This window comes from Pseudophryne corroboree, chromosome 8, assembly GCF_028390025.1.
Source record: "Pseudophryne corroboree isolate aPseCor3 chromosome 8, aPseCor3.hap2, whole genome shotgun sequence".
Classification (NCBI taxonomy): Eukaryota; Metazoa; Chordata; class Amphibia; order Anura; family Myobatrachidae; genus Pseudophryne; species Pseudophryne corroboree.
In genome coordinates, this window is record NC_086451.1 from 84497740 (window position 1) to 84522495 (window position 24756).

At 42.9% G+C, this 24756-nt stretch overlaps 1 protein-coding gene across 1 annotated transcript in view; it reads left to right on the top strand.

Moving 5' to 3' along the window:
- NTNG2 (netrin G2) overlaps positions 1–24756 on the top strand; it is a 207353-nt gene that overhangs the window by 148966 nt on the left and 33631 nt on the right. The window contains exons 4-5 of the mRNA XM_063936769.1: positions 5821–5993; positions 14829–14855. Coding sequence (XP_063792839.1) covers positions 5821–5993; positions 14829–14855 — 200 coding nt within the window. The remainder of the gene's footprint in view (positions 1–5820; positions 5994–14828; positions 14856–24756) is intronic.

Below are 24756 nucleotides of genomic sequence, written 5' to 3' on the forward strand. Positions count from 1 at the left end.
GCTGGCCTGCGAATAAGCAAACCTTGGCCAGATGGATTAGAATGGTGATTGCACAAGAATATGTGCAGGCTGGACTCCCAGGTCCTGTTGCCATTAAAGCCCATTCTATTAGATCTGTTGGACCTTCCTGGGCGGCCCGCCATGGCGTGTCTGCAGAACAATTGTGCAAGGCAGCTATGTGGTCCTCAGTGAACATGTTTCTTAGGTTCTATGCCTTAAATACCTTCGCCACCCAGGATGCTTCCTTTGGTCGCCGGATTCTCACATCTGCTTCCTCCCTTGAGGAACTGCTTAAGGACATCCCTGATGCATTCCCTGTGGAAACCAATGTAACCTGCTGCAGAAAGTTATGGTAGACTTACCGTTGTTAATTCTCTTTCTGCAGGGTACATTGGGTTCCACAGGGCACCCCTCCCCCCCTCGACGTACCTAGCTTCTTTGGGTTGTATGGCATTAGCCGCTGGTACCTTCTCTTGTCGTGAGAATGTGGTTCTATGTGACTAACATCTGCCTTCTCTCTTGCCTGCTCATGCATTGGACTGGTTAACGAAAGCGAGCTCTCAGTGTCTGGAGGCGTTTTAATAGAGGAGGCCCCTATGCATCCTGGGACAGCTAAAGCTTTAGCCTGTTTTTGCTTCTGGATCAAGATCCACTCTACACCATGATGTTTTCCCTATGGAATCCAATGTACCTCACAGAAAGAGAGTTAACAATGGTAAGTCTACCATAACTCTCCTTATTTACAGGTACCCATGGATTCTACGTGGACAAGGGGGCCAAGGGGCTCCATGGGACACTAGGCAAGTATGTGTGAGTGTGTAAGTGTGCATGTATGTGTAAATAAAATTTTACTTTCTCGGTGTGTGTCTGTATTTTTGGTGGTATTTCTTTTGTTGTGGAACTACAGGTACCAGCATGCCCTTTAATTCCCCACATGCTGGTACTTGTGGTTCTTTTGCTGTAGTTCCACAGCAAAAAACAATATTTTTTTTTACACACTATGGATATCAGCCTGGCACCCACCACCCAGGGGTGCCAGGGACAGCTTCGGGCTTCATTCCTGATCCGTGGGTGCCTGGAAGGGGGGACCTCTTTTTTTTAGGGATCCCCACTCCCCCAGAGAACCCCGGCCAGGGGTGATTAGTTGGGGGGTTGTGATGCTGCGGCCACAGGGACCTATATAAAAGTGTCACCCGGCTGCGGCATCACCTCCCTGGTTAGTGGAGCCCGGTGCTGGTTTTAAAAATACAGGGACCCCTTCTTCTTTTGTCCCCCATATTTTTTGGAACCAGGACCGGTCCAAGAGCCCGGTGCTGGTTGTTTAAATACAGCGACCCCCAGTCTATTTTTTTTCGTATTTGTGCAACCATGACCGGCTCAAGAGCCCAGGGCTGGCTATGCTTTTGGGAGGGACCTGCATGTCATTTTTTTTTTATAACCTCTTCATTACTGTTCCCTACAGAAGTATGCACGGATCTCACTGATCTGTGCATGCTTCTGTTATTCTCACCAGCCAGAAGCTGGTCTATTTATTGGCAATTTTTTGGTAATGTTTTAGGTGTGAGTGGTATGTTTGCAAAACATCTGGATGCTATTTTTGACATTGCGATTGTTTAGACTGCTGGAAACATGCGATTTTGCATGTTTCCGCACCCCATTACATTTGCGATTTTCGGAAAACGTACGATTTTTCGGAAAAAAATGCATGTTTTAGAAATTTACATCCTATTACATCTGGCCCTATAATGGTGTATATTCAATTGAAGTCATTCATTTGTCGGAATGGATCCGACCTGGGCTATTCAATGCATTCTCAATTCGACTTTAAAAAAAGTAGAATTGAGATGCGGGAGGTGAGATGGCGGAGAGCCGTGGGCAGACGTGGGAGAGCAGCGCTACAGCAGCGGCTATATAGCCACTGCTGTAGCTCTGCTCTCCCCCGTCTGCCCGCGGCTCTCCCCCGTCTCCCCCACCCTGTCTCTGCCTCTCCCCATCCCCGCATCACAGCCGCCGCTTGCGGCAGCGTCCACCCGGCTCCAGCAAGCGAGACCTCGCTTGCTGGAGCTGGGTGGACGCTGCTGTGAGCGGCGGCTGTGATACATCCTCCGGCGCTGCTCTCCCCATCTGCCCGCGGCTCTCCCTGACTCTGCTCCCGCATCTCACTTCGACTTTTTTTAAAGTCGAATTGAGATGGTCGCAAAAGGGGGCCAAAACCCAGTTTTCGACACAAGCACGCGGATTGGCAGCTATTCCGCCAATCCACGTGCTTTTCGACTTGTCAAATAATTTGGGGTTAGATTGAATAGGTCGGAAGTTACCCCTTCCGACCTAAAAAAGTCGACAACTGCTGTCTTTTCGACAGACGGAAGCTTTTGACTTCAATTGAATATACCCCATAGGGGTTAGCACAAGGCTATATAGTGCATTAATAGGGGACCATGCTTAGGTGGTGGCCAGTCTCCAGAGGTGGTGTGGCCCGCTACCACAGTGGTTTGGCTAACCAATAAAGAATAAATAGTATAGAAAAGTATAGTAAATCCTGCTAGTGCATGCATGATAATGTACCAGATTAGTAACAGCAATGCACTGTATAAAATACCCAATAGTCCAGTGCAGTTTAATGTAACATTTGTATAATGTATAATTCAAGTGCAGAGTCTAGAACCTTATCCCTAGAAGAGGAGGTGAGCCCTAACCGGGGGTTTCCCCTGTACCCCTGTGGGCCAGTCCAACCCTGTATGCAGGGGTTAGGACTAAGGGTATGTAGTAGTCAGGACCAGTGGTTGCTCCAAAGGTGGGACTGCAGCGCAGTCCGAAATTCAAATAGGGCAGCCACACCAACTGCCAGGGAGTCTAGAGATGTTTGGAAGCATTTGGGGGTGTAGTTGGTGTGGCTCCCGTATTTGAATTTTGAACTGTCCTGCAGTCCCACCTCTGGTCAGGACCAAAAGGTCCATACCCTCCTGGGGGGTCAGCGGCCGGCCATACACACTGAGCAATATGACTGCTCATATTGCTCAGTGATGTCACGCAGCGGCCGGCCGTGCATGCAGCTCCTGGACAACAGTCCAGATCGAGCATGCATGCACCGCCGACAGCAACGATTGTTGCCGGCCCGCGGAACCACGCATCAGTCGTCGCTGGCGGCATACACACTTGCCGAGAAAATGAACGACGACGCTCAGGAAGGGGGAAAATGAGCAATGTCGCTCATTTTCTCAGCAAGTGTGTATGGGCCTTAAGTCTAAATGATTAGCTTGATAGAGAAGATTCCACTCTTTGATGCAAGTTATCTCTATCATTTTAGATCACCAGGGACCTGAGATAGAAGTTTGTTCAGATCCTTTTATATACGGTACATACTTCATTTGTGCTAGTAGGCCTTCTGGTGCATCCTCTGTTCTGATAGATCTAGAAGACTTATAATCTACGTTTTGGTGCACAGGTTGATAAAATAACCTGTCCGTGGTTACAAGGTGCTTGCACAGGGATTAAAACCCTGGTTTCCTCTCCAGAAAGTCTCTTTGTTATCATAGACAGTGCATTTAGCCAACTGACTATGACTTCTCCTTGTAAAGCTAATAAAAATTGCATCTAAGCCATGGGACCTCTCACTGCAGATCAAACAGAAAAATTACCAATTCCTCAGTCGACTCTTAGTTGATCTAGTATATACTTTGCATAGTATTTCACAGTATCCCAAGGAAAAAGTGCAAAATATTTTTGTTTGGTCTGTCTTATGCCAATGTTTCATGTTCATATCCATATAAATTAATTAGATGCATTTTAGATTAGATTAATCTTCTCATTGGATAGCTAGTGCCAGGTATACAGTAGGTCTCCTATTAAAAACAACTTAGATACCTGACAAGTTTTCTCAGTATATAAGAACCACTCAGTGTTTCCTTCTGGGTGACAAACGCTGTTATACGGTATAAGCCTGTAGCCACTAATGCGTTATTTTTAAGTCATTGAAAATAACCATTTGGAGATAGCAATACTTGCATACTACCATTAAAAAAGCTGAAAGCATCTCATTTGAAATCCATTTATTAAAGTTGATCCTAATTGTGGTCCTTCCCTTGAATAAAAGCTGTCTCAAACAAACTTACATAATTGTCATGGACACAAAAAAACTTTTTTTTAATGGTTTAAACTTTATATGTACACTGCCCTATTATCAATACTTAAACAAGTGGGTGGGGGGGTTCTGTTTGATTGATTTGGAATCATTTTGTGCTAAGAATCAATTGCTTTAAGGCTTCAGCACAATAAAAAGTGACTGGGGGACAAACCCTTATGTTAACTGGTCTTCATTAATATATAACAGCAGTTTAAAATAAATCTTCGTTTTGTTTTTTAGCTTTTTAGCATTCTCCTCTCCCACTCTGCGTGTTTTAGAGAACAAACGATTTAGGACTATTGAAAATATTTTAAATATTGTTAATAATAAGATGCGACTGGTCAGAAAACAAAAAAATTATGTAGTTGCTCAGGGGGAGAGGAGAGAAACTTTCAGAAAGTGGGCATTGTTGAAATGCTTGTTTTGTTTACCCCAATTAAGGAATACATCTATTTCATTTACATTGCTCACAGCATATATTAATAGAACTTTGGTCAAATGTTAACTGATAGAACAGCCCCTGGCCATGCTTCTGTCAGTCTTGGGGGTATATTTACTAAAGTGCGGGTTTTATTGAAGGGGAACTGTAACCCAGAGTCACCAATCAGATTGTAATTATCTTTTATCTAGCACCTTCAATCTAGAAGATAATAACTGGGCTCTGATTGGTTACTACACACAACATCTATACTACTACATACCTCCCAACTTGTGATTGCCGCGTCTGAACAGGGGGCATGGCCTCGTGAGGAGTAGGGAGGGCCTCGGGGCGGGGCCTCACACTGCTACTCCCATTTTTGCCATTATGGGGGCGTGTCCCGGAGCAGCTGGGCAGCCCCCGGCTAACCCTCCCTGCGCTAATAGATGCCGTGCACATGCGGACGGCATCTATATAGTGATCACCTGCTGTTTTGCAGAGCAGAGCAGCGGTGATCACTAGCTCTCCCAATCTGCCTCCCTCACCTGCGGGACACTGCGACCCACGGGAGGGACAGCGGGACAGTGCCCAATTAGCGGGACTGCCCCGGTGTATTCGGGACAGTTGGGAGGTATGCTTCTATAAAAACACACTTTAGTAAATACAGTATGGGGTCATTCCAAGTTGATCGCTCGCTGCCGTTTTTCGCAGCGCAGCGAACAGGTTACTACTGCGCATGTGTATGCTCCGCAATGCGCAGGCGCGTCGTACGGGTACAAAGCGGATCGTAGCTGGGCGATGGATTTAACGAAGAATCCATTCGCACAGCCAATCGTAAGGAGATTGACAGGAAGAGGGAGTTTATGGGTGTCAGCTGACCGTTTTCTGGGAGTGGTAGGGAAAACGCAGGCGTGTCCAGGCATTTGCAGGGCGGGTGTCCGACGTCAATTCCGGGACCAAAAAGACTGAAGTGATCACAAGGGCTGAGTAAGTCCAGAGCTACTCAGAAACTGCAAAAACTTTTTTGCCCCGCTCTGCTGCACACGCGTTCGCACACTTGCAAAGCGAAAACACACTCCCCTGTGGGCGGCGACTATGCGTTTGCACGGGTAGCTAGCGAGCAATCAACTCGGAATGACCCCCTATATCCCTTAGTGTCCCACATACAGATGTCATGTTGTTGATCAGAGTAATTGTACTACTACACCATCCAAGTAGATTATTGTGTATTTAGGCACATGACTTGGTCACTCAGATCATTGTGCTCTGTCTGTTGCAGGTGTAAATGTAACTTACATGCCAATGCGTGTAACTTCCGGGATGGGGCTCTGCAATGCGAATGTGAACATAACACTACTGGACAGGACTGTGGCAGGTGTAAGAAGAGTTTCCGCAACAGGTCCTGGCGCGCAGGTTCCTACACTCCCATGCCTCATGGATCCCCTAATGCATGTAAGTAACATGTACATACATTGACTTCTGTTAAGTTCTGCATCCCGCCTTTGCCATTGTATGGGTCGAAGAAACAAAAACATAGCTTTTTAATTCATCAGGAATAAGAGACATTTATTTGTGCCTTATGCCTAAACTGCGTCTCTAGTATTTAGTAAACTGATAGACTTTCTGGGCAGTGGCTACTCTTTAATATGTGGCCAAAATGTCTCTTTATTCAAATGTAGGTTCTGTACACTCAGAAAACAGCTGCGTCTGTGGTGTGCATCTCCCTACCCTCCTCCTAAATGTATCAGAAGGGAATTTTCCTTGGCATTCTGCTGCCCTTGTCAAGCCCTATACCCAGGTCCCTAGAATTTTGTGACATGTGATCTCTGTTTTGTACAGTCTATGTATATTGGGGAAAACCCAATAGGAAACTATTATTTGGTTAAGGAATAACATCACATGACCAGGTGAAACATCTGTTTGAACAAGATGCATTTAATTTGCCAGCTGTTGGGATCCCGGCGGTCAGGATACCGATGCCGGAATCCCGACAGCCGACAATGCCGCCAGACAGAATCCTGGCGCACCAGAGCTGTTCCCACTCGTGGGTGTCCATGACATCCATAGAGTGGGAATAGATCCTGTGGCGAGCATCGCGAGCCACCGAGTCTGCAGAGTGGCGAGCACAGTGAGCCCGCAAGAGGACTCTTAGCGCTCTCCCCGCTGTTGGCTTTCAGGTGGGCGGGATGCTGCTGTCGGGATATTGACAGCCGGCATCATGTCCGCCGGTAAAACATACTGAATCAGTTTAAACACCTCCCCACATGATCAATCCTCATACTAGAAGGATATTTTATTGATTGATATCTTTCATGAATGTTCTCTTCCTACAGTTAGTCCATTCTATGGCTGGTCTCTTCTTCCAGCTGCTCTGCTCCATGTTTAGTATCTTCCTCTGGGTGGTTTTTACTCAAGTTGGTTTCATTCATGGTTGATGTCTTCTTTCAGCTTGTCTCTTCCATGACTGATCTCATGGTTGCTCCTCTGCTCTTGCTGGTCCCTCCTACTGGCTGGTCTCTGCCCCTGGCTGGTCCTTTCCTCTGGCTGGTCCCATACCTAGACTGGTCTCTTACTCTTGCTGGTCTCTCAATATATCTGGTGTTTTCCACTGGCTGGTCTCATCTTCTGGTTCTTCCTTTTGCTAGTCTGGTATCTTTCTCTGGTTGGTGTCTGCCTATGGCTGGTCTCTTGCTCTGACTGGTCTCATTCATGTTTGCTCTCTTCTTCCAGCTTGTCTCTTCCATGATTGATGTTTAATCTGGCTGTTCCTTTTCCTAAACTGGTCTCTTCCACTGGCTGGTCCCATCATCTGGCTTATCATTTCCTCCGACTGGTGTCTCTTTCTGACTGCTGTCTCTCTTTGATCGCTGTCTCCCTATGGCTGGTGTCTCCCTCTGGCTGATGTCTTCCTTTGGCTGGTCTCTTCCATAGACTGGTCACTCCCTCTGGCTGGTTTCTCCCTCTGTTTGGTCTCTCCCACTGGCTGGTCCCATCTTCTGACTGGTCCTTTCCTCTGGCCGGCCTTTCCCACTGGCTGATGTCTCCCTATTGCTGGTGTCTCCATGTGGTTTGTCTCTTCCTTTGGCTGGTCTATTGCTCTTGGTGTTTTCTCCCCCTGGCTGATCTCTTCCTCTGTCCGGTCTCTTCCACTGGCTGGTCTCTCCCTCTGGCTGGACTCTTCCTCTGGCTGACCTCTCCCTTTGGCTGGTCTCTTCCTCTGGCTAGTCTCTTACTCCCACTGTTCTCTTACTATTGCTGTTCTTTTACACTCGCTGTTTCTCTTCCACTGGCTGGTCTCTCCCTCGGGCTGGTCCTTTCCACTGGCTGGTAACTCCCTCTGGCTGGTCTCTTCCTCTGGCTAGTCTCTCCCTCTGACTGATCTCTCCTGCACAGCTGTAGCCCTCTTACTTTCACTGTACCTACCCCTGATGTCACAAACAGCAATTATGAATTATGTGCAGTCAGGGTAGGCAGGGTTGGGGAGCCTCACCTGTCATACGCCAGTATACTTCAGAGTTTTGACTATAAAAATGATTAGAATTATACAAACAAGATGTCTGTAACTTTTTATGTATCATCTTTGCATTATTTATATCATCTTTGTATTATTCTAATTATATAGTCAAAGCTGACCACCAAATCATATATGTGTGTGTAAATCTGGCTCTAGTACTAACCAGGGCCTCTCCAGCCATTGACCTCACCACACGTCACTGACACACAGTGCATGACATTGTGTTTCCTCTAACAACCACCATGGCTGCTAGTACGTGCAGGGACATGCACTTTCAGATACTGAGCCATGTAGTTGTGGTCTCCAAGTCACTTCAACCAATGGACCAGAGCCATCACTTTAACTATGCCTCTTACAAACTACCATAAATATTTGTGAATTGCTATAAAAGACCAATACCAATATTTAAATGTCCTTCTAAACCCAGAATCTCTCGTAGCTGCTATGAAATGTTCCTCCAAGTTGGGGGATATTACAGACAGGTTATCCTGTTAAACTTTCACTAGACGTACAAAAACACATTTATTTTTAAGCTCCTGTCCTCTTGGAGCTTTCCAGAGACTGGTGTGAATCCCCCCTCGCCTTCTCTTTAAACATCTGCACTTTAAATTGATCAAAGCAAAAACTGAAGCATTCAGAGGACTGTGACTAAGGTGTCACCAGGACTGCAGAGAGAAGGAGAATTTCAAAGGGAACAAGCTTGTCAGATTGAGCCAGCAGCCTGTAGCCCTTCAAAGGACCTGACAAAGACAAGCAGGGTTTAGACTGAGATCCTTGTTCTCAGTACTTTTTGAACGCTACTCATCCTCCTTTCTGTCCTTCTCTGGGCGATATTTAACCCTGAAGTTGCTTCAGTTCTGTGAAATGAAGACATGATTCATGTTAGTTCAGCACAGTGCTGTCCAAGGGGGCTGCATTTGATTTGTAACTAATATTTTAAAAATGTTGTTTTCAAAAAGTTTGTTTAAGGTGTCAGGCACGTTTGGGGCAAACATCCGAAAGCACAGAAGGCTGCATTGGTCTCTGGGCCTGCCATGGTTTAAGCCATTTTACTTTACAAATTATAACCAGTTACAATGTCCCTTAGAATATCGAGAGGCTGCAAATATTTAGTTTATTATTTTCCCTATTGCACATTTTCTTTAGACTCCTTTACCTGATAAATACTAACAAATGTGTTTAGAAACAAGGCGCTATTGACAATGTATCAGGTTTTTTGCAACAATTAAATGTTGCAGTATTTTTTAGTGCAATACCTGTGAAAAAAAGGGGATTAGTAAATGTTTACAGCCCTTTTTAGTTTTTTTTGGTCCTGCCGGGATTTCTTGCTGCCGGCTCTGTGTCCCGCTATTGCCTTTATGCGGGATAGTCCAGAATACCTATCTCTCCCTATGCTACCCACCTTGTGCTTTTTCAGTGGTGGGACGGGATCTTCACTCCGGGCGGCTTGATGTCTCTTCTCCGCGGACGTGGCTTGCTGTGGTCGCGTCTTCTGTGTACAGTGTTACACTGTTGCGGCCGCTCCGGGTCCCGGTATCTGAGGCGGACGGGTTAAAAGGCTTTTTATTCTCTGTGCGCTCTGTTTGAATGGGAGTGCACGGACCGTATTTCCAACGCGTTTCGGGCTGCACGCCCTTTATCGAGGATGACACTGGTTTAGCCTATCTGATTATTTATAAAAAACTTTATTGATTGATTGTTAAAAAAACGGAAATCCCTCCCCGGAAATGGGGTAGGAAAAAAGCGGTTTGCACATGGCCCAGTTAAAAATAATTTTCGGGTATTGCACTTGAAAAATGTGAAGAAACTGTACAAAGTATAATGATATATAAAAATTATAATGATGTGAAAAAAGGGTATGTTTAATTTCATTTGTAATTGTATTGACACAATATTTTATAAAAAGTGTGTGTAAAAAAGAATATGATTATATAAAAATATATATATAAAAAATATATATATAAAAAAATATATATAAAAAATATATATATAAAAAATATATATATATAAAAAATATATATATAAAAAAATGTGTTTTTTATGATTTCTTTAAAAAGACATTAAATTCTATGTCCACATTGAGACCAGCAGGTTGTAATGTTTGAAGATTAAAAATCCACTCTGTTTCTTTCCTTTTTAAAAAATCAGAAATATTTCCTCCTCTCCAGAAAGGTTGAATTTTTTGGATTCCCATGAACTTTAGTTCACTAGGATTTTTGTTGTGATGGTCCAGGAAGTGTTTGGAAACACTGTGTGTTTGTAGTCCTTTTTTTATATTATTTATGTGTTCCATAATGCGAGTTTTTAATTTTCTTTTGGTTTGGCCCACATATTGCAGATGGCAAGGGCACTCCAGCAGATATATAACTCCTTCTGAGTTACAACTAATGACATCTTTTATTTTATATTGTTTTTTTGAAACATTGGATGTGAAGAATTTCTCTGAGCTTGTAGATGTTCTATTGGTTGTTTTGCATGCTGAACAATTAAGACAAAAGCTATGCCCCACATGTTTTGCTATTCTTTGATTTGTTTTGTTTGATGGTATATAGCTCTTGGTTAATTCCTGTTTGAGATTTCTCGCTCTTCTGTAAATCACCTTTGGCTTCTCCGGGAGGATTTCTGCAAGCTGTGGGTCTAGTTGTAATATGTGCCAATGTTTGTGTAGAATGTTTTCAAAACAACGATATTGGCTATTGTACTGAGTGATAAAAGCCATTTTGAACTCATTTGCTTCCTGTTTTGGTTTGTATTGAATCAGATGTTTTCTTTCTATGCTCTTTAGTTTTTCTATTTCTTGTTGAAGACTTATGTCATTGTAGCCTTTTTCTGTAAACTGCTGTTTCAGTTGGCCGACTTGTGTGATGAAGTCTTCTTCTTTTGAACAGTTCCTTTTCATACGTCTGAATTGTCCTCCTGGGATATTTTTAGTCCAGTTTCCATGATGGTTGCTGTTCACTGGCAGAATACTGTTACTGCTGACAGTTTTTCTATGGGTCCTAGTGTGTAATGTATTATGAGTTATGAAAATTTCTAAATCAAGGTAAATTACCATTTCTTTACTGAATGTAGAAGTGAATTCCAAGCCATACTGGTTCTTCTCCATGTGTTCGAGGAAATTTCTTAAGTTTTCTTCAGTTCCATTCCAGATGAACAATAAATCATCTATATATCTTTTCCAGATGATAAGATTCTCTTTATAGGGATTGTTACTCCAGATGTTTTCTTCCTCCCATTTTGCAACAAAGAGATTCGCATAACTCGCAAATGAGTTCAAAATGGCTTTTATCACTCAGTACAATAGCCAATATCGTTGTTTTGAAAACATTCTACACAAACATTGGCACATATTACAACTAGACCCACAGCTTGCAGAAATCCTCCCGGAGAAGCCAAAGGTGATTTACAGAAGAGCGAGAAATCTCAAACAGGAATTAACCAAGAGCTATATACCATCAAACAAAACAAATCAAAGAATAGCAAAACATGTGGGGCATAGCTTTTGTCTTAATTGTTCAGCATGCAAAACAACCAATAGAACATCTACAAGCTCAGAGAAATTCTTCACATCCAATGTTTCAAAAAAACAATATAAAATAAAAGATGTCATTAGTTGTAACTCAGAAGGAGTTATATATCTGCTGGAGTGCCCTTGCCATCTGCAATATGTGGGCCAAACCAAAAGAAAATTAAAAACTCGCATTATGGAACACATAAATAATATAAATAAAAAAAAGGACTACAAACACACAGTGTTTCCAAACACTTCCTGGACCATCACAACAAAAATCCTAGTGAACTAAAGTTCATGGGAATCCAAAAAATTCAACCTTTCTGGAGAGGAGGAAATATTTCTGATTTTTTAAAAAGGAAAGAAACAGAGTGGATTTTTAATCTTCAAACATTACAACCTGCTGGTCTCAATGTGGACATAGAATTTAATGTCTTTTTAAAGAAATCATAAAAAACACATTTTTTTATATATATATTTTTTATATATATATTTTTTATATATATTTTTTTATATATATTTTTTTATATATATATTTTTTATATATATATTTTTATATAATCATATTCTTTTTTACACACACTTTTTATAAAATATTGTGTCAATACAATTACAAATGAAATTAAACATACCCTTTTTACACATCATTATAATTTTTATATATCAATATACTTTGTACAGTTTCCTTAAAATTTTTCAAGTGCAATACCCGAAAATTATTTTTAACTGGCCCATGTGCAAACCGCTTTTTTCCTACCCCATTTCCGGGGAGGGATTTCCGGTTTTTTAACAATCAATCAATAAAGTTTTTTATAAATAATCAGATAGGCTAAACCAGTGTCATCCTCGATAAAGGGCGTGCAGCCCGAAACGCGTTGGAAATACGGTCCGTGCACTCCCATTCAAACAGAGCGCACAGAGAATAAAAAGCCTTTTAACCCGTCCGCCTCAGATACCGGGACCCGGAGCGGCCGCAACAGTGTAACACTGTACACAGAAGACGCGACCACAGCAAGCCACGTCCGCGGAGAAGAGACATCAAGCCGCCCGGAGTGAAGATCCCGTCCCACCACTGAAAAAGCACAAGGTGGGTAGCATAGGGAGAGATAGGTATTCTGGACTATCCCGCATAAAGGCAATAGCGGGACACAGAGCCGGCAGCAAGAAATCCCGGCAGGACCAAAAAAAACTCAAAAGGGCTGTAAACATTTACTAATCCCCTTTTTTTCACAGGTATTGCACTAAAAAATACTGCAACATTTAATTGTTGCAAAAAACCTGATACATTGTCAATAGCGCCTTGTTTCTAAACACATTTGTTAGTATTTATCCTTTTTTGTTCAGGGCAGCTGAAACACAAAAATCCAGGCACCAGCGCAGTTTTTCCTCTTTTCAAACGTCCTTTACCTGATACACTGAATGTTTGCTTAGAAGTCCTGCCGTATTACACCCTTACAATTGATTTTATTTCTATCCTTTGTCTCCTAATATACACCTTGCTGGAGGCTTTGTGCCTGATTCATGTTTGTAAGTAAAGCAAAAAAGCAAGAAACTGGGCAAAACCATGTTGCACTGCAGATGTAACATGTGCAAAGAGAGTCAGATTTGGGTGGGTTATGTTTTTTCTGTACAGGGTAAATACTGTGACATTCTTGTGCATGTAGCCCACAAATACTGGACAGCTTTATTCTTACACTGCAATCTAGATTTCAGTTTGAACAGACCCCACCCAAATCTAACTCTCTCTGCACATGTTACATCTGCCCCACCTGCTTTGACACATAGGTTTGCCCAGTTGCTTTGTTTTTTGCTTTACTTATAAACATGAATAAGGGCCATTGTGCTTTATAAATTCTGACAATTAGGATACATTTACAAGTACTGAATTTAAGAAAAATGTGCATTGATATAAATCTACCAATTAGTAATCAGCTTTTATCTGTTTAGTGCAGGTTGGACAATGAAAGGAGGTGACTGATTGGTTGCAGTGATGTGACGCAAATTTTGCATCTAAATGAAATTTTTGTGAATAAATTCCATTGTTTATAATATCTGTGCATATAATTCTTCTTCTCCCATTAAATGCACCTGCATACAGCAAACATTAGTCCACCGACGGTGGGGGTGAAAGTGCAGGTACCCCTAATAAGTGGCTGTTTTGATCTGCTTAAGAGTTGGCCATCAAAAGTCCATTTCTTATTGATATAAAATGTCATAGAGAGAACAGACTTGAACGTAGAGACCTCACGGCTTTCTTAAAGGGACACTTTGTTGTCTTGGACATTTAGAGATTCAGTTCTTTTCACGCCAGCAGCCACTAGATGGTGCCCAACGGAGCTATTCTATTGTAGTCCGTTCGGGAGCGATGGCTGCCGGCGTCTGCATTTCAGCTCGCAACCCTCCGGGTGTGGCGAGCAGAAATGTGTGAAAAGTGATCCGTTTTGGCACCTTTCGCGATCGCCTCCAGCACTGTGGTCGGGTTTAGCTACTTGACGTGGCTAAACCCAACCTCTATGGACGCATTCATGGCGATATAAAAGATCAATTGAATATCGCCACCGCGATCTCCCGTCACTTTAGACAGGAGATTGGGCGCTATATAACAATTGAATATCTCCCATAATATCAATAGTGCTCAGACAGAGCAATATCCAGAATCAATGAGCCTGCATCAGGATTGCACATAATGCAGCTGCAATTCTGGACAAGTCAGACACATACTATGCCACAGCACTGCAACCAGTCCTATAGACATGAGAGCTGCCATCAGTACTAGTCACAGCACTTTCTCCATGCTTGGTGCAGGGGATGCCACTAAATATGGGGTGATCTTTGCATTTGCTCACATCAGAATAGGTCGCACCTCTGACTATACTCCCATTGCAAACTTTCTTTACGTGCATCAGCGGCTTTAGCATCAGGAGTCAAAGCCAAACAAGCCTGATTTATAATTGATTTCTGTTGACATTTCAAAAGATAACGATGATTTGCAGCATTGAAAAAAGCTTCCTGCTAAGAAATGTACCACCTGATTTTCATCTACAGTACAGCATGCTGTTGTTCCACATTGCACAGAACCAAATGTTAGATCAAATAACCAAAATCTCTTTCAGTTTTTACCACGACCAAAGCAACAGGACGACTTTAAAGAACGGCGACATTGCTCATTTGCAGAATTACCTCGGATGAGGGCAGCCTTGTTTTATTCTCGGAGCCTTTTAGTAAAGTAGTACCCAGCTAACGCCTTATTTTTCCCTTCCAGGTGCAGCGTCGAGTTCCGCTCTCGGCAGTGAGTAGATCCCTGGAATGGCTGTCTTGTCCTTTCCGTCTGCATCCCATCTCATCTCCAATTCCCCTCATCCTCTCCCTGCATCCTCTTAGTACATTCAGTGATGTCAGTGACTTGTGTGCGCTCATAGACGTGAATGACCCTCAGCTTGGCTCTAATCCCCACTAATTCAACAAACAAAACAATCTGAATGCGGGAAGGATTGTCAGGGAGATGTCTGAGAAACGGGCAAAATCCGATCACGGGGCTTGGTGTTGCATCTTAAGAACCACTTAACTAATTATACAAGTTTCTTTTCACAAAAGAGGCTGCCAATAACATTCACAGATATATACATAAAAGTTGTGAAACCTTGACATAGGTGACATTATATTTACATATGTAGGTATCCGCTGTTTCAGGCTGGGGAGAGGCTGGATGCAGCGTCATTCAATGGGAGTTTTTACCCACGATCAGAACTTTATCCCAAGTACAGTACCTTCGGTTCTGATAAACTCCTGAAATATATATATATATATATATATATATATATATATATATATATGGGTTGGGTACGGGATCCCGGCGGTCAGAATACAGACGCCGGGATCCCAACCGGCAGAATGATGGCAAAAGGGCGAGCACAATGAAACCCCTTGCGGGCGTGCTGTTCTCGCCACGCTGCGGGCATGGTGGCTCGCTGCGATCGCCACCGGTCCTGTTTTGACTCCATGGATATCGTGTACACCCAGGAGTGGGAATAGCTGTGGTGGCGCTGCCGGCATTCTGGTTGTCGGGATCCTGGCGCCGGTATTCTGACCTCCGGGATCCCGACCGCCGTGATCCTGACTACATCACACATATATATATATATATATATATATATGTGAAGGTTATTAGCAGATCCATTAAACAAGGTAAAGAGTATTTTAGTGCAACTAGCTTTGGGTTATTGGAAGAATATCGCTGCTCCTTGTCCAGGTTGTGCTAGAAGTTCTATTGGCGTCCGTTTACAAAGTTCCTTCAAATAATTTTAAAATGTTTCCTACTAATTTGTGATTCAGTGTTTGGGAGAGAAAATGACTTTTGTAATAAGCAATTCCTCCTCCCAACAAAATAGTTGCCTCTAAATCTGACTCCTCTTCCTCCATTGCATATTATGGAATGGAATAAGAAGAACTGGAGACAGGAGCAAGTTACTAGCATTACTATTGTATGCATGGCGACACAAGGGTTCTGTAGCGCCTTAAGGGATGAAACTTACAGGATACATTAAGTACAGACTAATACAGACAGTATATAAATTTACACAGATCCATCATAACAATGGCCCTCATTCCGAGTTGTTCGCTCTTGCCGAGTTTCGCTATACTGTGATTAGTCGCCTACTGCGCATGCGCAAGGTTCGCAGAGCGCATGCGCTTAGTTATTTTACTCAAAAGTTTGGTATTTTACTCACGGCATAACAAGGATTTTTCATCGTTCTGCTGATCGGAGTGTGATTGACAGGAAGTGGGTGTTTCTGGGCGGAAACTGGCCGTTTTATGGGAGTGTGCGAAAAAACTCTGCCGTTTCTGGGAAAAACGCGGGAGTGGCTGGAGAAACGGGGGAGTATCTGGGCGAACGCTGGGTGTGTTTGTGACGTCAAACCAGGAACGAAACTGACTGAACTGATCGCAGTATAGGAGTAAGTGTCGAGCTACTCAGAAACTGCTAAGAATTTTCTATTCGCAATTCTGCTAATCTTTCGTTCGCAATTCTGCTAAGCTAAGATTCACTCCCAGAGGGCGGCTTAGCGTGTGCAATGCTGCTAAAAGCGGCTAGCGAGCGAACAACTCGGAATGAGGGCCTCTGTGCAGTTAGCATAGTTATATAGAAAAGATGAGGGGGAGGGCGCCCTGTTCATATGAGCTTACCATCTGTAGTTTTACAGATATTTATGGAAGTAAATAACTCACATCATGCATAGCTATTTTAATACACTACTGAATCCAAAAGTATAACTCACTCTGACCAGCAACGTATAGCTACAATTGCTTTATTTCTTTTAATTATTACATTGTACATATGAATGATAAGGCCTTTCTGGGTTCAATGCTGACTCTGCAACGCCATCTTGTGCCATTTTAAAGTAACTACAGGTCTGTGATCATTCAAGTCAGCAAGGGAATGTTTCATGTTTCTGGTATGAATGATCGACATTCATTTGGTCGACTATGTTAAGGTTGACATTCATTAGGTCAACCACTATTGGTCGACATAGACATGGTCGACATGGACTAATACTCAACAAGTGAAAATGGTCGACGTGGAACAGGTCGACACATGAAAAGGTCGACATGGATTTCTTAACTGTTTTTGGTGTAATTTTCTCAGTAACATGACCATGAACCCCAGTTAGTGTACCGCGTCCCCTTGCATGGCTCGTGAGCTGCGGGCAGCTCGGCACAGGTTACCGTTCCCAATCGTAGTCCATGTGGATGGTAAAGTATGAAAAAGCCAAAAAAAATTTTTAAAGCCATGTCGACCTGTCCCATGTCGACGATTTTCAGGTATCTACCATATGTCCATGTCGACCATGTCAATGTCGACCAATAGTGGTCGACCTAATTACTGTCGACCTTAACGTGGTCGACCATCCAAACGGATACCATTTTTCATACATTTACACAACGTACTAGGAAAATGTTTAAAAAGACTAACAAGATTTTTTATCAATACCCAAAAATGGATTTACTCCACAGGTGCATTTTGAAATTTGTACTTTGTCAGCCATGTTTTTGAAGCCTCTTTGACATTATCAAAGATCAATAATGTTTGTGGTACTTTGTGGACTTAGAATTAAAGGTTCTGAAGCTGTAAGATCATAACGAACTCTGCAGTGGATAAGAATAATTCTTACCACATGGCATATACATATTCTTTCTTTATGTCTCACTAGTATCAGACACAGCAAGGCCCGAGGTCACCACTGCCCAACAAGTTCATACAACTGATCTAAACACTCCTCATGCAACCCTTGTTTCCATCACTACACCAGGTTTGTGAATGACATTAAGCAGGTGTTACCCCAACCCCCACCCCTTCCTACTTAGCGCCTCTTTTCCTCCCCTGGCTTAGCAATGGTTCCATACCCCTGCTATATCTTAGTATGTTAGTAAGTTGATCAAGATGTAGGAAGACTATTAAGGTTAAACTCGATTAATAGGATAATATTAGGTGGACATTTATGAAGACTAGTGACCAGTCAGATTTGACCTTTTTTGTAGTAGTAGTTTAGGAAATGAGTGCAGATCTTCCTGAGAAGCAGTTTTCATAAATATTCTAATTCGTTTTTACAGGATTACGTAGCTCCCAATAATTCAGATAGCTAAAGACGGTCAGCTCAATTGCACCGGTCACCTAAACAGTAGTTGCCAACATTCTTAGCTTTGAGACAGTGTTCTTTAGACCGCAATTTATCAGTTTAATGAAACAATTACATCACTGTTGCATATGGGCACAAGCTGCAAAATAACACTAAACCAAATCCTTAGCTCATCTCCGTCTTTTTACTCCAATCTCCAGTATGCGCTCCTTTATACTGTTAATAGTCTACAAGTAACTTAAGAGCCCGCTCACTACCCAGTAGGTCTTGTGGTCAAGCCCTGATGGAGGGGCCCTTGTGCTGTGTACAACACGTTCTACCAGGTGAAAGTATCCCTATAATTCCAACACATTCGGCACCACTGGGGTCTGCTATCTCAGGAGGGGGAAATTGCTTGAATCAGTAATAGTTCACAAATGATACAGGGGTCTTATATATTAAAATTTGCCCATCAAAGCAATAAGTATCATTTATTTTATGCACCAAAGTGGTAACGTACTACATTGCTGACTCAATCTGCATCGCTCTGTGCATGTATGAGACCATTTTCCAGGCCGGGCATCGACAGTGGAACTGGCACTTGTTTTCTATCCATATCACAAACATACACAACACTATGGGGGGAATTCAAAGGTTTGAAAAGTCGGTTGGGTGTCTGTTTTTTCCTGTCTATTAGATAGGAAAAAACAGACTTCTAACTGACTTTTCAAACATTTGAATCTCCCCCTATATATACTGTAATACATGGCTAATATCGGTGGTTCCCAAACGTTCATGAATTACTGCGCTCTAGAGCTTCAGCATTTTCTTTTCATGGCAACCCCAGGCCAAATGTTTCTTATGGAGATAATCAGCAAAAATTATATTATGTATATTGCGCTTACGTCATCTTTAGGTTTATTTATGTGGTTGGCCTCTGTTTATCCACATATTATATCATTGGCCGCCACTGGCACCTGTTTGCCTATCATATTGACTCTAAATGATTTGATTTGTGATTGGACCACCAATCTGTGGCATCCTTGCAGGTTTGGGAACCATGGGGGTAATTCAGGGGGTAATACCTAGGGTGTAATTCAGACTGCATCGCAGCAGCAATCGCAGTCTGGATTTTTTTGTGGAGTGCGCCCGCGCACCCCGGGAGCACAGTGAGATGCTAAAAGCATCTCTTGGCTACGATCGCCTCTGCCTGATTGACAGGCAGAGGCGGTCGCAGGGCAGGAGGGGGCGTGCCAACGGCGTTAGAATGCCGTTGGCGGGGCGCAGTCCGGACAACGAAGGCATGTCCAGACCATTGGAGGGACGGGCCGCGGCAGCTGCGTGACGTCACATGCAGCCGCTGCGACCCAGGGCGCGGCAAGTATCGGCCTGCCAGTGTGCAGGAGCTGTACTGGCAGGTATCTACTCACCAGCTACAAAAGCATTGCCGCCGTGCGATGCTTTTGTACCTGTGCGGTGGGGGGTAGGGCCTGACATGCGGGGCGGACTAGCCCTGTGCTGGGCATCCCTCCGCATGTCAGATGTGCTAAATTCAGATCTGAATGACCCCCCTAGTTTGGGAACCACAGACTTACATGAAATGTTTTTTTGTTTTTTTACATACATTAATAAACTGGCTAATGCTGGGTACACACTAATAGATACATCAGTTTATCTGCAGATATATCTATAGACGGACCGGGCAGTGTATTGAGCTTTAACACTGCCAGATCCGTTGGGACCCGCATTTACACCCGCCTGCCTAGTTCACCCGTCAATGACCGCCGGCTGCTGCAGCTTGTGTACGGGTGGTTGGCTGACCGCCCGTACACACACAGCGATGTGCTAATATATCATTAGATATACTGGCCGTCGGCTGTGCTGTGTGTGTACATATTGCTTGTACACACTGGTCGACGGACCCGCAATATATCGGCCAGTGTGTACGCACCATAACACCTGTTATTTACAAGCCATTTGATAAATAGGGGTCATAGAGTTATCAAAATATACTCCATGACCCCTATTCAATTAAAAGACAAATTCAAAGTGACCTATCCTATTTATCTAGAATAATGATAACAGGCCAGTATATGAGAATAATTAGAGAGTCTAAAACATGAGCAGTAAAATCACTGGACAAGGTTTGAATTAAAAAAAAACCCTCTGTAGAACTGAGTAATTACTTGAAGTCTTCCCCATGCATTAAAGGTCTATACATCTGCCAGGGAATGCCTACATGTGGTCGGCTCCTGCTCAGTAAATTACAAAGTAATTCATCAGGGTCTGAGATATGCGGAACAAGATTGAGTCACAAATTCAAAACTTTCTCTGTGTGCCACCAGGGAAACGTCATTATGTAACGCCTGTGAAATGCAGTCAGACTGCTCACATTGTATAAACGCATTGATGGTAATGTGCGGGGAACATGTGCGGTCACCTGCAGCAATGAGATAGTTATACTTTCTCAGTATACTGTAGCTTGCACTAGATCAGTGAAATGATATGTGGGATTATTTGCACTTTGTGAACCCCGACAGTTAAGGTAAAACTTAGGGTAACGTCGCCAATAGTGATTTTCCAGATGTGGCTTTCCAGAGTTCACAGTTACCGTTGTAGGATTACTGAAATAAGTCTCTGTGTTGCAATCGTTCTACATGGCCAGGCGAATCAATCAAAATAACTTACTAGCTATACCAATGTACCAAAGCACTCAAAAAATGAGTCAAAAACACAAGAAATCAAATGTGCCATTTAGACTCTTTGTTCGTATATAATAAAATTTCCCCCATGCTTTACTTTAGGGGCCTAATTCAGCATCAGTAGCAGATTCTGCTAAATTGCTTTTGCTACTGAAAAATCTCATGCTGGGGGCCGCCCAGCGTAGGATAAGGCCGCCCAGCATGAGAAGTGCCACCCTGCGATCGCAATCTAATTGCAGCAGTTAGGGTCGAGCCCTACCTGCACACCCTGGCTGCGAAGGCAGGCGCTCCGCCGCCCTGTTTTCCCCTGCCGCGGCTGCATATGACGTCACTTGGGCCCCCTAAAACAGTCCAGACATGCCTGCGTTGTCCGGACCACTCCCCCCTAACACTGCATCGCCACCCCCCTGCACCCGCCGCTGTCAACCACGTGGTGCGATTGCACTGTGAAAGTCAGTGCACGCGGTGTGCGGCCACAGCTCAATAGACCGATTTTCGGATTTTTGCAACTGAACCTGAATTATGCTCCAGGTCCCAAATAACAAAAATAGTTCTTGGAACCTATTTCTGAGGTATCCTGTTAATTCATATTCATCTGAAGTTCCACTAGAAAAATTATTATTGGGAGAATTTCAGTGACAAATACATTGTACTAGGAATACTGAAAGCAACAGCACAAAATTGGGCATCTAATTTGGAAGCAGACAGAGAACTATGGTGGGGCAAGGGTATGCAGCGGATGAAGGGCTCGGATTCTGTGCAGGAGCGCAGCACATGCATAGTTTAGGAAGTGAAGGCCCTAAAAGGGGTGTAGTATGTTATGCTGGCAGTCGGGCTCCCGGCGGCCAGCATACCGGAGCCGGAATCCTGACCGCCGGCATACCGACAGCTGGGCGAGCGCAAATGAGCCCCTTGCGGGCTCGCTGCGTTCACCACGCTGCGGGCACGGTGGCGTGCTATGCGTGTCATGCTATCTATTCTCCCTGCAGGGGGTCATGGAGCCCCAGGAGGGAGAAAAGCTGTCGGTATGCCGGCGGTCGGGATTCCGGCACCGGTAGGCTGGTCGTCGGGAGGCCGGGCGCCGGCAAACTGAAGACCACCCCCTAAAAGGGCTTCTTATGCATCTACCTGCACCTGGGGAAAATACAACCTTATATATAGAAAAATATATGGTGGATGTTAATATAGTCATTTTTCCCCACCTCACAGAAAATTATGTTCGATAGTCAGTTTAAACATATCCAACTAAAATAAACATAATTATATGTAAATGTAAAAATAATAAAAAATTTAAATTCAGCATTTCTGCAGATGTGGTAGGTACTAGAAAAGCAAGGTTCTCCATGGGGAAGCAAGGGAAATTTTCCTCTGATGAGAGATATATCACAGGGGTAACCTACATTTTGAGCATGTCCTATCACCGGGGAAAATACTTGTTTTGCCATCAACAATCATTTTATCTGTAGATATCACACAGAAACAATTTGTAATTTAGGATTTGGGCTTTATTGCCGAAGCATACTATAGATTGCAGGCACAAAGTGAAAGACCCCCATACATCAGCAATCACACAAAAAAAAATCACAGATTCTGTAATTTTTTTCCCCAATTTAAAGATTCCCCAATCCAATCTGCGCCCATACATTAGATATTTTTTAGTGATTTGCAAATTATTTTCAGCAAATACAGATCTGCCAATCAGGAAAGGGTCATTATTTTACTAGAAACGGTTTTCAGATCTGCTGATTGTTACCATACACTAGCGATCTACAGCCCCAATTGATCTGTGAAATGAAACATGTTGAAAAACCTGATCTAACAATCCCAATCAATTTTTGGTTAGAATATGTGATCTGTGAACCCCATACATTGCAGATTTATTTACACAATCATCTGCAAAACACCAAATTCCCCCAATTGATAGTCCTTGTTATCTTGTGAAAAGCATTTTACAAAAATATGTTGAGTTAATATCTACAGCACTAACATTACTACAAGACCTGACAATGTAACTCTACTTATGTTTCATGTCCTAACAAGGTAAAGCCCAAAACTGTACATGTTTTTTGCAGCAAAATAATTAGGCATTTTAAAAATTTTCTCAAATTTTGTGCCCTGGAAATTCCCTCATTATAGATACTCCCCTATTTATGCCCAAACTCTAAAGCTAGGTACACACTATACAATTATTTAACCGATTTGCCAATAATTGGGTTCTCAGACAAATTTATTGTAAAGTGGTTAAGACGGATAGTTTAGCATTTTGCGGATAATTCAGGAAAATCTCGGCCACACACACAAACGAGCGATTTTGCGATCTGTTGTCCCAATCCAAAAGTCTCAGACACAATCTCCCGATATCGAGCGGTGTGTGTGCATTCTCAATACTCTGCCCATATTTCCTATGATTTCCTAACAGTATGACATCCTTCTTGTGGGCGGACATATGCAAATGCAGTGTAGTATGGCAGAAAATTGGTAACCTTAAAGATAAAATCTTTTAGTGTGTGGCTTAAATATTGGTGCCCACATTTCCCGAAAAATCCGGCGATTGTTGGGGTGACCCAAAAAAAAAATCTGGCAGTGTGTACCTAGCTTTATTGTTGATCCTGTTGCCCAATAACGAGTGCCGGATGATTCACTTGGTGTCCAATCAACGCTGCTTTTTGCTTGGGGAGTATCTCTGTAGGTAAAGCACATCTTATTTGTAAGAAGAATGCAAATAATTGAGTTGAAGTTCTGAAACATTTTACGTAAGGACTGGCAGGCAGGCACTATTTATACGTTTGTAATGTCGACATTCGCAGTGTCTACAACAGGAGCTCAACAGTGATGACGTTGACATGGTGAAAATGTCGATATTAATATGGACACCTGTAAAATGTCGACATTGACAGAATATCGACATGAATTGTTGACATTGTCATAATGTAGACGTTTTCATTAGGGTTAAGGTTACGGTTAGGCTAGGCCCATACACACTAGAAGACTTGAAAGACGTGAAAGATGAACAAGTTGGAAGATGAGCGATTTCCCTTGAACTTCCCAGAATCTCTGACAAACGATATTGAGTGTACACACTGAGCGATTTTACAAATGCTCTGCTGGGAATGGTCTGAGAAGCTAGTGTTGGCGCCTTATTTAAATTTATAAGCGCCTTCAAAGTTCCAGATCTTTCAAATAGGTCAAATCGCTCACATTGGACATTGTTCATTGCGTACACACATGCCAGTATGAGCGATTTCACCAGAGACGCAGTGAAGATTGAGCTGCATGCATGGACAACTGATGACGCTTCAAACGAGTGCAGGTGTGCACTCGTTTGCTGTGTACACACTAGATGATAGATTGTTCAAAACCGTCGTGATCGCCAAATCGCTGGAATTTTTTTTCTAGTGTGTATGGGCCTTAAGGTTTGGGATTAGCATTAGGGTTATGGTTAGGTTTAGGATTAGTGTTAGCGTTAAGGTTAGAGTTAGGGTTATGGTTAGGTTTATAGTTACGGTTAGGTTTAGAATTAGCTTTAGGGTTAAAGTTAGCATTAGGGTTATGCTTAGGTTTAGGTTTAGGATTAGCGTTGGGGTTAAGGTTAATTTTAGAATTAGTGTTAGGGTTACAATTTGGTTTATGGTTATCATTAGGGTTAAGGTTAGCATTAAGGTTGCGGTTAGGTTTAGTATTAGCGTTAGGGTAAGGTTAACGTTAGGGTTATGCTTAGGTTTAGGATTAGTGTTAGGGTTACTGTTAGGTTTAAGGTTATGATAAGCCTTAGGGTTACAGTTAGGTTTATGGTTATGATTAGAGTTAGGATTTTGGTTAGGTTTAGGGTTAGGATAAGAGTTATGGTTAAGGTTAGCGATAGGGTTACAGTTAG